The 14,397-nt window shown below is 39.1% G+C and overlaps 2 protein-coding genes across 3 annotated transcripts; one reads left to right on the forward strand and one right to left on the reverse strand.

The window, feature by feature from the left end:
* The first annotated feature begins 812 nt into the window (after positions 1–812).
* eif4g2a (eukaryotic translation initiation factor 4, gamma 2a) lies at positions 813–6,884 on the forward strand. Of its 2 annotated transcripts, XM_055221014.1 has the most exons (19): positions 813–991; positions 1,915–2,021; positions 2,103–2,159; positions 2,262–2,379; positions 2,459–2,561; positions 2,639–2,767; positions 2,841–2,907; positions 2,985–3,136; positions 3,218–3,328; positions 3,402–3,584; positions 3,669–3,807; positions 3,890–4,053; positions 4,127–4,345; positions 4,434–4,535; positions 4,607–5,081; positions 5,184–5,388; positions 5,459–5,667; positions 5,747–5,868; positions 5,954–6,884. In XM_055221014.1, exons 4-19 carry the CDS (start codon positions 2,330–2,332, stop codon positions 6,017–6,019), a joined length of 2,496 nt encoding a protein of 831 aa, XP_055076989.1. In that variant the 5' UTR covers positions 813–991; positions 1,915–2,021; positions 2,103–2,159; positions 2,262–2,329; the 3' UTR covers positions 6,020–6,884. The 2 variants fall into 2 exon arrangements, with proteins under 2 accessions (XP_055076989.1, XP_033847808.2); XM_033991917.2 differs by lacking the exons at positions 813–991; positions 1,915–2,021 and having other exon boundaries at positions 2,262–2,387.
* ctr9 (CTR9 homolog, Paf1/RNA polymerase II complex component) lies at positions 6,884–13,648 on the reverse strand. The gene is made up of 23 exons (XM_033984822.2): positions 13,458–13,648; positions 13,074–13,172; positions 12,751–12,990; positions 12,562–12,679; positions 12,405–12,494; positions 12,029–12,285; positions 11,846–11,953; positions 11,490–11,726; positions 11,190–11,408; positions 10,896–11,079; positions 10,724–10,812; positions 10,465–10,650; positions 10,294–10,381; positions 10,046–10,194; positions 9,850–9,966; positions 9,635–9,780; positions 9,480–9,551; positions 9,259–9,394; positions 9,030–9,176; positions 8,788–8,939; positions 8,611–8,704; positions 8,217–8,329; positions 6,884–8,028 (listed from the first exon to the last, which is right to left on the reverse strand). The coding sequence occupies exons 1-23, from the start codon at positions 13,500–13,502 to the stop codon at positions 7,647–7,649; spliced, it is 3,468 nt and encodes a 1,155-aa protein (XP_033840713.1). The 5' UTR covers positions 13,503–13,648; the 3' UTR covers positions 6,884–7,646.
* Positions 13,649–14,397: the final 749 nt, after the last annotated feature.

Genomic DNA, 14,397 nt, shown 5'->3' on the forward strand with positions numbered 1-14,397 from the left:
TATTAATCACTTATTTATCACTTTGTCTCGTTGTCACAATTTAGTATTCTGGTTTAATCTGCTCTCAGTAAAGTCAGTTGGTACGGTTGTAGAGTTAAATAAAGGTAAGTAGGCCTATTTGTAGCCTATGCCATCACAGACTTGTTATTTTCATCATATGACTACAACATAGATGCCCTGACATGAACTTTTCCCGCTCCTTTCTCTCACCACTTTTCCATTCACATGTTATGACCAGTGTATTGTCATTAAATTGCTAATGATACAGGATGTTAGTTAATGTCAAGTTCAGTATGTAGGCTTATCAACCAAGGCTTATGGTGGTTATTAAGTTGTTGGGATAAATGAGTTTACTTCCTCCTTCTATTATGATAAAAGAAAAATTCAGGTCTGTCAAGTTTACTGTGCAGTTGAAAAGCTACATCCATAAAACACTGGAAAATGTTCCAGCCATGTGAGATGTGAGATTGGCTATTTGTGTTCTGCTTTCTTCTGTTAAGTAATGTGTGATGAAACACAGGTCATTGTTTTGTTCCTGCCTTTTCATAACACGCCTCGTCCTGCCAAACACGTGACAGTTTCTCCCCGAGGTGAAAAGAACAGAAAGAAAAACACGTCTAGTTTATCGAGAATAGAGACTGAAACTATTGCGAAAGGTCCGTGTGAGTTTTCGGTACGTGACGTGATCTGGGGGTTGGCTGGGGTGCGGAAGTGATGGGCGGATGTGACGTACAAGTGGGCGGATGTGACGTAATCCGCCCCGCACTAAAAACTACCCCCTCGTGACGTGTGTGATCAGTCAGCACTCTTCCTGCGTTCAAACCGGTAGTTAGCCAACTACCACAGGGGAAAAAAAACAAAACCCTAACAAATAAACGACAATAGTGGCTAATTTTTAAAAGTTAATTCGGATTTTGTGTTACATATTTGATTTTTATTTTATTTCTAATTGAGACAGAAGAAAACTCGCGCTGACGTCCCTTTCGTAACGGTAAGATTTATTGTGTTTCCTTCTCCGGCTAAAGCTGCCTCACCGAGATCAAAATCACAGAAATATATCACCACTAGACTGTGTGAATGTTCTGTTATAATAATATATAAACGTACATCTAATGGTTCAAGTTTAACCTTAGAATCGAAGAGAAATGTTTAGTTTTTTGAGACATTTGTGGTTTGGCTTTTAGGCCTCGGCTCAAGATGTCGCCGTATAAGGACTTCCGGTCTGAGAACAAAGACCTTATAAAACCAGCTGTGGAGATTTCCTGCTTTTTGTTTATGCGACTAAAATCAAAGCTCGAATTTTATTTTGGGACATAATGTTATTTCTGCTAAATTTTCCTTTTCTATAATTTGACGCTAATCAGTTTTATTCATGTGAAATCAAGTTCCCACCACATAGAAAGAAGAATGTCCTGAATTACATTTTATCTGAAGTTAAACATGTAAAGACTCACCGCGATGTTGTTATAAAATGCTAAATGTTGATTAAATCCTTGGAGCGGTCTTTGGCACATGTTGTTGTTCAGAGCTTGGCCTGTTTTCTTCTGCTTTTGAGGAATTAAGATGGTTGACTCGGTGAGCAGTTATATACACTTCACATTTGGTTTACTGTGAAAAATAAAGAATTTTAAAGATGTTTTTTATTGGGGATTTGCTTGTACATCGCCAGATGTCTGCTGCTAAACCAGCTCATTGTGCAGCTAAAGCAGTTAGCATTGTGCTGCTAGGCTAACCGTGCCCTACTTTTCGTACACGTGTGTTGCTGGAATGTGTTGCGCCATAATTTGGCAAAATATCTTGGGCCTATGCGCAATAAACCCTAGATTTCGTTAATGTGGCCTAATATCAACCAGTTTGTCGATTCTTGATAATGTTGTCACAGAAGGCACTGACTCATATTTCTGCCTCTTCCAGGTCCCTCTTCTCCCGTCCCATTTTCACTGCATAATTCTTTACTGAATACCTTAGCAAGCCGCCAAAGTGGAGTGTGTTATTGCACAAGGGGGACCTTCTCTTTTCAGGTAAGGACAACAAGCAATACCAGTCTTGCCTTTTAAGTTTCTTTTGACTTAAATGTTTTTGTTTCCATTGTTGTGTCACAGTGTAAGGGGAGGAGGTGGGGGTGCACCTCAGCACTATCCCAAGACTGTCGACAACAGGTTATTTTCTATTTTTATTTATTTGCTGAATATTTTGTGACTTTAATCTAATTTACTATTATCATTGGTGCAAAATTTTAAATGTTTTATTTCTCTGCACAGCGAGTCCCTGGGGAAACCCCCAGGCGCTAGCAGTGAGAGATGGGTTCCTTCTCGAAGCACTAGACGAGATGCAGCATCCTCCGCCGAAAAAACTCAAAATGACAGAATCTTCAGAAAAGTGAGAGGGTGAGTGTCTCAAATCACATGTGTTCAGTGTTTTCTGTGTACAAAGTGGTAATGACGATTTTGTATTTCAGCATACTCAACAAGCTGACACCTGAGAAATTCGACAAACTTTGTCTTGAACTTCTCAATGTGGGCATCGATTCCAAAGTTGTCTTAAAAGGAATAATCTTGTTGGTGAGTATTTATGGTCAACGTTAAGTTTATCTTGTAATCAACATGACGAGTCATCTTCACTGTTTTTGTGTGATTAGATTGTCGACAAAGCTCTTGAAGAACCCAAGTATAGTCAGCTATACGCTCAGCTTTGTCAACGCTTGTCAGAAGATGCACCGAACTTTGAAGAGCCACTTGAAACCCCAGCCGCAAACAAACATAACACAGTAAGTGTTTTAAGATATTTTAGTAAATGACTATTTGAACAACTCTGGTCTCATGCTGTACAATCCTTTTCAGACGTTTAGAAGACTTCTCATATCCAAGCTTCAGGATGAGTTTGAAAATCGTGCCAGAAATGTCGAACGTAAGTAACATATTAAAGAGTATTGTCATAGTTTTATTTAAACGCTCGGGGAAAGTAATGCATTTTTGTCTATTTAGTGTTTGAGAAACATGACGCGCCACTCACCACGGACGAGGAGGAGCAGCAGGCTATTGCGAAGATCAAGATGCTGGGCAATATCAAATTCATTGGAGAACTTGGCAAACTTGGTCTCATTCACGAATCCATCCTCCATAGGTGCATCAAGACAGTAAGTTTTATATTTTCTTTCTGAAATGAGATGGGAGCTGGTCGTACTTTCTATGTTGTAATGATTTGTGTGCATTTGTAGCTATTGGAGAAAAAAAGAAGAGTACAACTCAAGGATATGGGTGAAGACCTTGAATGCCTCTGTCAGATAATGAAGACTGTGGGGCCTAAACTTGACCATGAAAAAGCTAAGGTAAACATTTTTATAAGAATTCCTTTTGGTAATCATGCTGCATTTGTCAATGTAACATTTTATTTTCTTCTAGGCTTTAATGAACCAATATTTTAGCCGGATGCAGGCCCTGGCTAACAACAAAGAGCTGCCATCTAGGATTCGTTTCCTGTTGCAGAACATCATAGAGCTACGAGAGGATAGATGGTCCCCTCGCAAAGCCTATGTGGACAATGGACCCAGGACAATTAGTCAGGTCCGACAAGATGCAGTGAAGGTAAAACGGAAACCTCATATTTTAGTCAGTATTGAGTACAAATATGTGTTGTCCGCATTATTGTTGACCAGCTCTGTTTTGTAGGAGTTGGGTGTTTTTATTCCTCCACAAAACGATGGATTCAAGAATGAGTTCTTTGTGGATAACTCCTTCATGCCATCCAAAATCAAGTTTGACAGGGAGACTATTGGAGGCCTTGCTGACATGTTTGGACAAATGCCTGGTATGTTTGCATGGACTGTAAACTGGTATTTGCCGTTAAATATTTTTACACTTCTGAACATGTTCTGTTTGAAATTGTATAGGAAGTGGCATTGGCACCGGTCCAGGGGTCATTCAAGACCACTATTCTCCCACCTTCAGCCGCCATCGAGCCAACCCAATGTTCAATGGCCACACTGGCAATTCCAATGGAATGCATCAGCCGCCATATGAAAATGGAACCAAGCATTACAACAAGACTAACCAGGTACCTACATTCAAAAAGATTAAACGGTAGATATTATGTAATCTTGTACTAAGGGGTATTTTTTTGTTTTTAGGGGCAGAATTCTCCAGTTTTTAGCCACAAACAAAATCATTCAAGCCAGATGCAGTCTAAGGAAATGGGGTCAAGATTCAACAAAAAAGGGAAGATGAATGCAGAAGAAATCAGCCTGAGACCAGCACAGTCTTTTATGATGAATAAAAAGCAACTTCCAAAACTGCAGCCACAAGTGACAATGATGCCTCCAAGTGCTCAAGGATCTCCACTAGGACAGGTAACGAAAGTCACACATATTTTCACATCTCCCTGATTGCAAATCTTGTTCCTGAAAGTAAATTTTTTTTTTTTTTTTTTTTTAATAGTCTCCTCAGCTTGGTCTGAGAAGCAATCCACCACCCATTCAAGAAAAGGCAAAGTCTAACAAAAAGGCACCGCCAACTAAGGAGGAGTTGCGTAAAACAACTGTGAGTTCCTGTCATATTTTCAGTTATCACACTAGATTTTTTTGTGGCTAACCACATTTGTTCTTCTGCAGGAAACTATTATGTCTAACTACCTAAACAACAAAAATGTCAACGATGCTGTGAACAGTGTGCGGGACTTGAAGCCTCCCAAGCACTTCCTGTCTGAGCTCGTGAGCAAGGTTGTAGTGTATTCCCTCGACCGCTCTGATGAGGACAGAGAACATGCCAGTACTTTTGTCCATACACTGTGCACCAGCGGCCTTGTGACTGGAGAGAACCTGCTGCAGGGCATTTTGTCGGTTGTCGATCAGTGCCCCAAATTAGAGGAAGAGGTCCCGTTGGTGAAGTCCTACCTGGCTCAGTTTGCAGCCCGGGCCATCATAGCAGAGCTGGTCAATATGTCCGACTTGGCTCACCACCTGGAGAATGGTTCCCACTTCCCTCTGTTCCTCTTGTGTCTGCAGCAGATGGTCAAACTCAAGGACCGCGAGTGGCTCTCTGACCTCTTTCAACAAAGCAAAATCAACATGCTTAAGATGCTACCTGGTATGTACTGGATTTTTAAATTCGATCGGTGTCATTGCTTTTATACTTAAGTGTATTTTTCTAAGTGCTTTTTTTTTTTTTCTTCTTCTTCTCCCTCAACAGAAATTGATCAAAACAAGGACAGAATGCTGGAAATATTGGAGGGCAAGGGCCTGAGCTTTTTGTTCCCTCTAATGAAACTGGAAAAGGAGCTGTTGAAGCAGATCAAAGTTGATCCTTCTCCACAGTCTATATACAAGTGGATCAAGGACAACATCTCTCCAACTCTTCACACAGATAAAGGCTTTGTTAACATTCTTATGACCAGGTAGTTATTTGACATTTTCTCTAAGCTTTTCTTGTACCTACAATGAAAACTAACAAATGTCTTGTTTCAGCTTTTTGCAGTATATCATGTATGAGATCAATCCTGAGGATGATGAAGAGCAACTTGCATCACCCAGCAAAGAACAGCTTGATGAGGAAAAGCAACTGCTACTATCTTTCAAACCAGTTATGCAAAAGTTCCTCCATGATCATGTTGACCTGCAAGTTAGTGCCCTGTATGCCCTTCAGGTCCACTGTAACAGCAAGAGTTTTCCTAAAGGTATGTAGGCTCTGATTATGTACTGTATTCAAAGATTTAATCTTAAAAATCTTATCCTCCTTTTTTACTATAATTATAGGAATGTTGCTACGCTACTTTGTCCACTTCTATGACATGGAGATAATTGAGGAAGAGGCCTTCCTCTCATGGAAGGAGGACATCACACAGGATTATCCAGGAAAAGGAAAGGCGCTATTTCAGGTAAGACTTTATTTTAATTTTAGGTTAGTCTCACTTGGCCCTCTTGAGTTCATGGTTCTAAAGTTTACGAATGCTTGTAATGCAGGTAAACCAGTGGTTGACTTGGCTCGAGACTGCAGAGGAGGAAGAGTCAGATGATGAGGATTACTGAGAACGGGGCAAAAGCCATGCAACAAGTTTTTTTTTTTCTTTTTTTTTTTTTTTCATTCTTGTCTTGTCCTTGTGTTTTTGTTAGTATTATTCAACCACTGTTACACTTCATTCCCCAGTGACTCATCAACCCAGAATCAACACTTTATTTATGCATCTCTTTATATGTGGTTTAAATGCATGTCTATGTTTGGGAGTTTTTACAGATGGTATATTGCAGGCAAATGCACCAGCATCAGATCTAACCTATTATGACTTGGTCACTAAGTGCTAACCATAGATTTAAGAACTGTTTACAAGAGAAGGCTCTAAACGTCAAGGGCTCTTTCACTTTATCTACGCTTGTTAAAATCGGTTTGAGATGCACTTTGCCAAGCATCATGAGATGTGCAATAGATTTACACTCTCCTTGATTTATGAAACAATCTTTTGCAAAGGTTAGTTGTGGTAATAATGGTTTCATGTGCTGAACGCAGGCTTTATTTTAAGAACATGATTTGTATTCAGTAATGGTCTTTTATTTGCACAATGTGGTTGCAGTTTTATTTTAGTTTAGGTAATTGCTTTTGTATGAATCTTTTTGTGTGGCCTTTAATTTATCAGATGGATATACCTCTAAAGTATCGGACTATACTTGAATGTCTCCGTTCGGACATGCCGAGACAGCCAAAGGTTTAAGTTTCCTGTGCTGCAGTTGTCCACCATCCCAAAGTGGTGATTTTTAAGTTTTAATATCTTTTTATCTCCATGAAATTGCAGAAATTATGTATGTGTAAACTTGGGCTTTTTAATCATTGTTGATGCCATCTGCTTTAAAGCCTAGGTGTACAACTACAGATCAACCTTTAATAAAGTCTAACAATGAATCTTTTGTCTTACTGCTTTAATTATAAATTAGTACACTTACAACTTGATTGTGTGACAACCTTTTTAATGGTAATATTTGATCAGGGGTTTCTATAAAACTTTTGTCTCGACTTAACGCAGATGTCCTTGAACTGTCTCATCTGAAAACCTCGATGCCTGGAGTTTTTGGACTGGACTCATTTCCACATTAAGTTCTTTGTTTTAATAGATCATATCTGTAACATGTACATAACATTTTTGTGTATATACATGCTTTATAAATGAGACCCCAGGACTCTGGATAGAAGCAATGTTTACTCATTAAAATTTACAGTACTGGGATCAGTTTAAAATAAAGTCATGGGCCTCAGTCTGGTTGCCTGGGAACGCATACTTCTCAAATACATTAAGTACAGCGATATTCTCAGCAACTGGTCTAGTAATCCTAAAGGTAAATCTAGATTGTGGTGTGAATCCAGATCTGTTCTGAGGAGAATTAATCTGTTGCCAAGATAAAATCTGGTGCAAGTTTGTATATTCTTAAAAATCAGATTTTTGCACTGTACTGCACATAGTGTATAGACAATACAAAAGTGACATTTAATGCAAGTAGTTCATGTACTGAACAAAAGACAAGTGCAGGTCAGCACCGTAGCAAGTGGCTGATTAGACCATCACATGAAACTGAAAGAAAACCAAAATGACCTACAAAAACATTACTACTCCTTTAGTCTCTGAACAAGAGTATGGCTAGCAAAATCAGAAGAAAAAAGTAAAAGTATTCAATCGCTGTCATCATCCTCATTATTAGAGGCTTCTGGTTCAGAAGCATTTTCCGAACGCCGTGGTGACCCCTCGTTGTCAGATCCGGCTTCAGATCCCCGGTCTGAGGCTGGAGCTGGAGATGCAGCGCGGGACTCATCAGACCCAGAGCGACTCCTCTTGCTCTCGTTATCCGACTGCTCGGAGTCGGACTGCTGCTGTACCCTCCTCCTCTTCTTCACTGGACGGTCACTTCCCGAGTCGTCATCGGAGCCGCCGGACCTTCGAGGACTTCCAGCCTCACTGCCTGAGCGGTTCTTGCCGACATCAGAGTCGCTGTCTGAGGCAATACGCTTCTGGTGACCACCCTCATCTTCAGACCCTGATCCACTGTCTCGATTTCTGAAGAGATATGTACAATCATTTTTTCAATTACAAACATTCAAAAGGTGCAATGCAAACACAGTCTATAGCTGGAAAACTGACCATTGTTTCACTGAACCAACAATTGCAAACATGCTAATACACCACATTATTATCGTGCATGTGTTTGAAAGATGGTTTCATATTTTTGAAACAAAAATATTTACCTGTCTTCAGCTATCTTTAAGCCATCCTCATCTGAAGAAGAGTCAGATGAAGAGATGATAGCCTTTGATTTGATTTTTCCTTTAAGTGAAGGAGGCAGTCGCTCTGGTTGGGGCTAAAAAAAATACAATAAATAAATTATGAGAATGCTTTTATTGTCATGTGGTCATAATCAGAAAAATCACTGCCCAAACCCCTCCGTGACCTCTGACCTCCCCACCTTCAAAAAAAGAACTCAAAACTCACCTGTTCAAAATTGCTTTTAATGTTTGATTTTATGTTGTAAATTTTGTGATATTTTATTCTTGTATGTATTGTGAAGCAACTTTGAGTGTCTTGAAAAGCGCTATATAAATAAAATGTATTATTATTATTATTATTATTAAATATACAAACCTTGAGGGCCTTTTTGCGTTCCTTAGGTTTCCGTTGTTTTTTAGGTCGTGATTCTCCTTCCTCATCACTGTCATCTCCTCCACTTCGGGCAGGCCTAAAATATACAAATACATTTAAGGAAAGTATTCTTCTCTACACAAAATAGCAAAATACAGCCATTTCCTTGTGCTAAATTACTTTCTCTTCTTTTTACGCTGTTTCTTCTCTCCTTCCTCAGCATCCCCTTCTTCTTCACTGCCACTGCCCCTTCTTTTCTTCTTCTTTCTGACTGGAAGGTCCTCATCAGAATCATCGTTAACAAATTCATCCATGTCGCCTCCTTTCTTGCGCTGCAGAAATACAAGAGGTATTGACGTTTTAAAATGGTTTCGTTGATTTTAGTTTAATGGTTTTAGTTATTAACATGTGCAATGTCTTACGCGGCCTCCACCGCCCTTCTTCTTTTCTTTGGCCACTTCTTTTGGTCCGTCTGCAAAGGTGAGCAGGTTCTTGGTCTTTTCCACATACAAAGCTCTCTGCTCCAAGAGCTTCTTCTGTTCCTCAGCCTCTCTGTTGCGTTTTTCTTCCTACAATTACATTCAAATAAATGTCATTCAAAGAAATTATCTATTTTTGTTGTTTTCTTGGTCAATGGTCAGCAACACTCACCTGTTCTTTTAATAGTTGTTGTCGTAGCAAGTCCCTCTCTTGTTCCTGTTTGGCTCGCATCTCCCTCTCCTCCTCATCTTGCTTTCTGGCTCGAGCAACATGATACTGAGCCTGACTCAGCAGATCTGAGCATTGCCTGTAACCACAATATAACCAGTTACTTAAAGTAATCACTCATAAGAGACCAAACAGGGGTACTTTAATATACATGACTATCTCACCTTGCTTCAGAAGCAGCAAGAGCCAGATCAAACCGCATTTTGTCTCCAGCTTTGCTCAAGTAGCTGAAATATCTGTAAACAATATAATGAAATATGTGACTTAATTCAATTGAATTACACACTAGATAGATGTATAAGTAATAATGTTTTACTACCTGTGTGCTAGTTCGAGCTCTTTGACAGCACTGAGTACAGCCTTCAAGTTGCTCTTTTCATCTTTGAGTACAAGAGTGGCTAATCGCTGGAGCACCAGAGCCACATTAAACATCAGCACAGTGTCACTCGGTGCCACATGACGTGCCTGATGTAAATACAACAAATACAATTAAACACTGTTTAAAAAAACAAAAAAAGATCTATATTTAGTTACCTTCAGAAGCATCTGCTTGCACTCTTGGAGTTTCCCACATTTAAACAGAGCCCTTGCAAGGTACAGCAGCACCTCAGTATTTTGGTATTTGTAAAATTTCTTCAGGCAGTTTTCATACTGAAGAACAATAAATGTACAACTCAAAATGAAAAAAGGGCAATTTATCAAATGTTTGATGAGGTTAAACAGCACTAACCATTTGTACAGCACTGATGTACTGCTTCTGTTCGACATAGATGTGAGCCAGGTTGAGCCAGACGTCACTGATGTCTGCAGTGGCCTCTCTCACCTGAGCAAACACATCACGGGCCTCTCTGAAGTAGCCCTTATGGGCCAGGACAGCACCTAAACATAACATTTAAATGTATAGCTCTTTAACTTAACTTTTATTGTCCACCATAGTAGAAATGTGTACACTGTAACTTAATTATAACCCACACCCACCAATGCCATTGGCAGCATAGAGGTTCTTAGAGTCATTGCGCAGGACTTGCTTGTAAATGGCCAATGCTCTGTCCTGATGTCTTTTTTCCTGTTGAGGAATACAAGGTTTCACAATTTTATTTTTCCATCTTGCGTTACTTTAGCAATATTGTGATTCACTTAAAACGCTACCTTTTCCCTGTCTCTGGTCGGCTGGTGCAGTGTCTGGAGCCAGACATTACCCAGAGCCAACATAGAGTAAGTGTCATTTTGTGTTGACGGCTGCTTTAGAATACGCTCAAATTTCTTTTGCCCTGGACCCCATTCTTGTTTAGCCAGGTGAAGATTACCAATCAAAGACCAGGCATCTGGGTGATCCTGAGACAAAGGATTAAAAATTGTTGATTTGAGCTTCTTACTGATGTTTTTTTGTTTATTTTTGAGAAATTACCTGATTAATCTGCAGAGCTTCTTTGAACCAATCTGAAGCCTCATAGAAGTTTCCTTTATCACGGGCCATAGCTCCAAGTCGCAAATAGCCTGGAGGACAAATGAAGAAAAGTGAATCATATGTTTGTATCACTCTTTGTGCAAAATATTATGTGAATGTTTTAAATTCTTACAGTCAACATAATTAGGGTGCTCTCTCAGGATGTTTTTGTAAAGCTTCTCAGCCTCATGAAATTCACACATAGCTTCGTAAAGCCGAGCCAAATTGTAAGATGTTGTGACAGAAATTGCATTGTAGTAATGCTCGTCATGCTCCCCCTCTGCTTTGGCACGTTCCAGAGATGCAAGAAAATATTTCTGCAAAAAATCATTTGTACAAGTGATCAATGAGAAAACAAACAGTAAATCAGACATCAAACATATGCGGGGACTTTTTTACTATTACTGTACATTTGATTGCTACACACCTTTGCCTCTCCAAGGTTTCCTAGTCTGAAGTGAAGTGCTCCCAAATTGTTGAGGATCTCAGGAGGGACATCTGCCTGCACTTTCTCTTGGAGGATACGAGTTGCTGTCCCATAAGCAGACAATGCTCCTTGGATGTCAGTCTGCTCCAGAATTTGAGCCAACTCAATCCAGGCCTCCACATCATCTGGGTACTGCTCCGTGACCTTTTTCAAATGACCCTTCAAGTAAAAACAGAAATGTAAAGACACGTTATTTTTTGTTGTTAAGCAAATCTTGAGTAAACTGTACTGAAAACATACTTTGGCAATGTCTCTCTTTTCCTGATCATCTGAAGTGGCATACAGGGAACCAAGAATCTTCATAGTTTCATAGTTGTTTGGATAAGCCTTTAAAACCTTTTCAAAGCACTGGGCTGCATTTTCTTTGTCCCTTCGATAAACATACATTTGACCCAAGCCAAAGAAGGGTAAGACAAATGTGGATGAGGCAAACTGAGTGGCCTGGTAATAATACTGAAATGCTTGGTCATAGTCCTCCTGGTTACAAAACAACAGAAAAAAATTTAATATGTATACAGGACATCATTGTACTTGGTTAAATATAGATACAATGACATATACATCATGAAATACAGCATTCACAGGACAAATACTACCTGGACGTGAAAAGATCGAGCCAACTGGTAACAGCTCTCAGCTTGCATGGCCTCAACTTCAGTGTTATGGAAAGCATGTAGAGCCAAATGCTGCACTTTACTGTAGTCCTATGGTAAAATACAAAAACTATGAATAACACAAATGGCATTTAACAGTATGTCTATGTAAAAGTGCGGGGTTACCTTTTTAAAGAAGAAGTGGTTGGCCAAATGGTTCAGCACCATGGGGTTGCTGGGGTCAATGGTGTAAGCCCGAGACAGGAGCTGGACTCCGTTTTTGATGGAGTCAGCTTCTTTGTTGTTGAGCTCTAAAACAGCCAAACCCACAAGTGCTCCCACACATTTTGAGTTGAGCTCTAGAGCTCGTCCAAATGCCAGACGGGCTTTTTCAAGTTTGTTTAGTTTTACAAAACAGTGACCCATTCCAAGACGTACCTCAGCTGGATGCAAGAAAATATAAACATTATAAAGCTAAATCTATAGTATATTTGTGGAGATATAAAAATCACTATATATATATATATATATATATATATATATATATATATATTATATTTACCTGGGCAGCCAGGGTTCGTACGCAAGGCCTTTTTGTAATATGCCAGTGCTCCTCTGTAATCCTTCTTATTGAAGGAGATGCAAGCCTTACCTACAGAAACACTTTATTATTTAACTTTAACAACACAATAATTCTTAATTATTGTAATCAAACTTACCAAGCAAAGCAGGGATATTGTTGGTGGACTGATTAAGCACAAAGTGAAACTGAGCATCGGCTTGATCCATCTTATCTCCTTCCAAGAGGCAGAAACAAGCTCTTCCAAGAAGATGGTTCTGAAAAATTAAAACAATATAATTGAGCATAATAATATCTAATATTTCAGTGCTACAACATTTCTTTTTACCTGATCATACATGATGATCTTGTCTGCCATTGTGTAAAGGAGGGTTGCTTGTGTGATGAGCTCTTTCTTGGCATCTTTATTTTTCTCTTTACGTGCTTGCTGTACATAGTAAGCTGCTAAGGTGTCCAGACAGGTCATCTGGTCTTTTTCATGATCTCTGTAATCAAGGTTTCCATCGATACGTGCAGCCTCCAACAGCTTTACAAAATCTTCAGTTTTGCCTTGCTTGTAGTACTCCAACTGATGATTATGATGAAAAATTTTTTTACATATTAGATAATTTTATTAGATAATTCCCATATGCAATAATTACATTTACTCACAGCCAGTGCTATCCATATGTGCAGTTGTGTATGTTCCTGCTTCAGAATACTGATGACTTCGTCTCCTTCAGGCAGCTGGTCAAAGTCCAACTCAATGACCTGCAGAGAGCATCACAGGAATAACATCAACAATGAACAAGTACCAGTGAGGCAATACATAAAATCCTGGTGAACAATTCATTACAAGGTATTTGTAAATATTGAATTCAGAGACTTAAAACTAAATGTGACTGATATAAATCCAGCAAAAGAAGCACATGTCTGCTCAAAAAAATAATGTAATGAGTCCAAAACAAATAAAGTACTCTATTAGAGATCCTGTGAGTGCTAGCGCTACAACGATAACACCGTATAATAGGAACAAAAGTTGAATCATGATTTTACCTCATCGGTGTCCCGAAGTGGGATCTCAATGGAGCCCCGAGACATCTTGGCTGGTTAACAATCCACTCAGTAACCCACACAGACTCTTAAATTGTACAAAAGCGACGAAATAATCGCCTGCTGTTCCTTAGCACTTCATGCTTCAGAGAGGAAGCAAACAGCGACGCACGGTGCAACACAACTGACGGTCCGTGGAGAAACCCGAGGATGGGAGAAAAACGTTCCGACCACAGGCGTGGTAAGGTTGTGGTTTAAGTTTCTGTCGTTTCTTTTCTTGCCAAACTGATTTAATTTCTACTATAAAAAGATTTTTTTTGTTTGTTTGTTTTTGTTTTTTTGCAAATTGTTTACGCGTAGATGATTTGGCTGCATTTTAAACCCCAAAACAATCTAATTACCGGTATGTCCAATCTGATCTTTTGTGTAATAATAGTAATGGAACCGCACTCTATAAGCAAATTGGAGTTTGGAGACATATTTTTTTTCAACTAAACTTTTACAAAAGTATATTCATGCTGGGACATAATTATGGTGGATGAAGAGGAGGAAGAGGAGGGGGTCCTGGGTGTCAGCTGGTTTTGATGTGAAGCAGTGAAAACGCTTACAACAGCACCTTGAAACATTCTAACCACGTCATGGTTAAAGCTTGAGGAATATTACATAAAGAAAATTGTTTTTTATGTAAAAAAAAATCTTTCCCAATGAGAGGTAAGTTATTCTTAATTTGTATTAAATAACAATATCTTCATTTTGAACATGTCTACCAGGTTTAAATGCAATTTTGTGAAAAGTAACTATTCCTCTGTGCAGCTGCTCTGTTACTAAAAAGTAGTGACACCAGAATACAATAATACATTTCTGACATTAAATTTACATGACTAAACTCTGTTTCATGTTAAAGTTCTTCCAGAGATGTAGTCCACTGTAGGCAATCAATGCA

This window comes from Periophthalmus magnuspinnatus, chromosome 3 (assembly GCF_009829125.3).
Source record: "Periophthalmus magnuspinnatus isolate fPerMag1 chromosome 3, fPerMag1.2.pri, whole genome shotgun sequence".
In the NCBI taxonomy this organism is placed as follows: domain Eukaryota; kingdom Metazoa; phylum Chordata; class Actinopteri; order Gobiiformes; family Gobiidae; genus Periophthalmus; species Periophthalmus magnuspinnatus.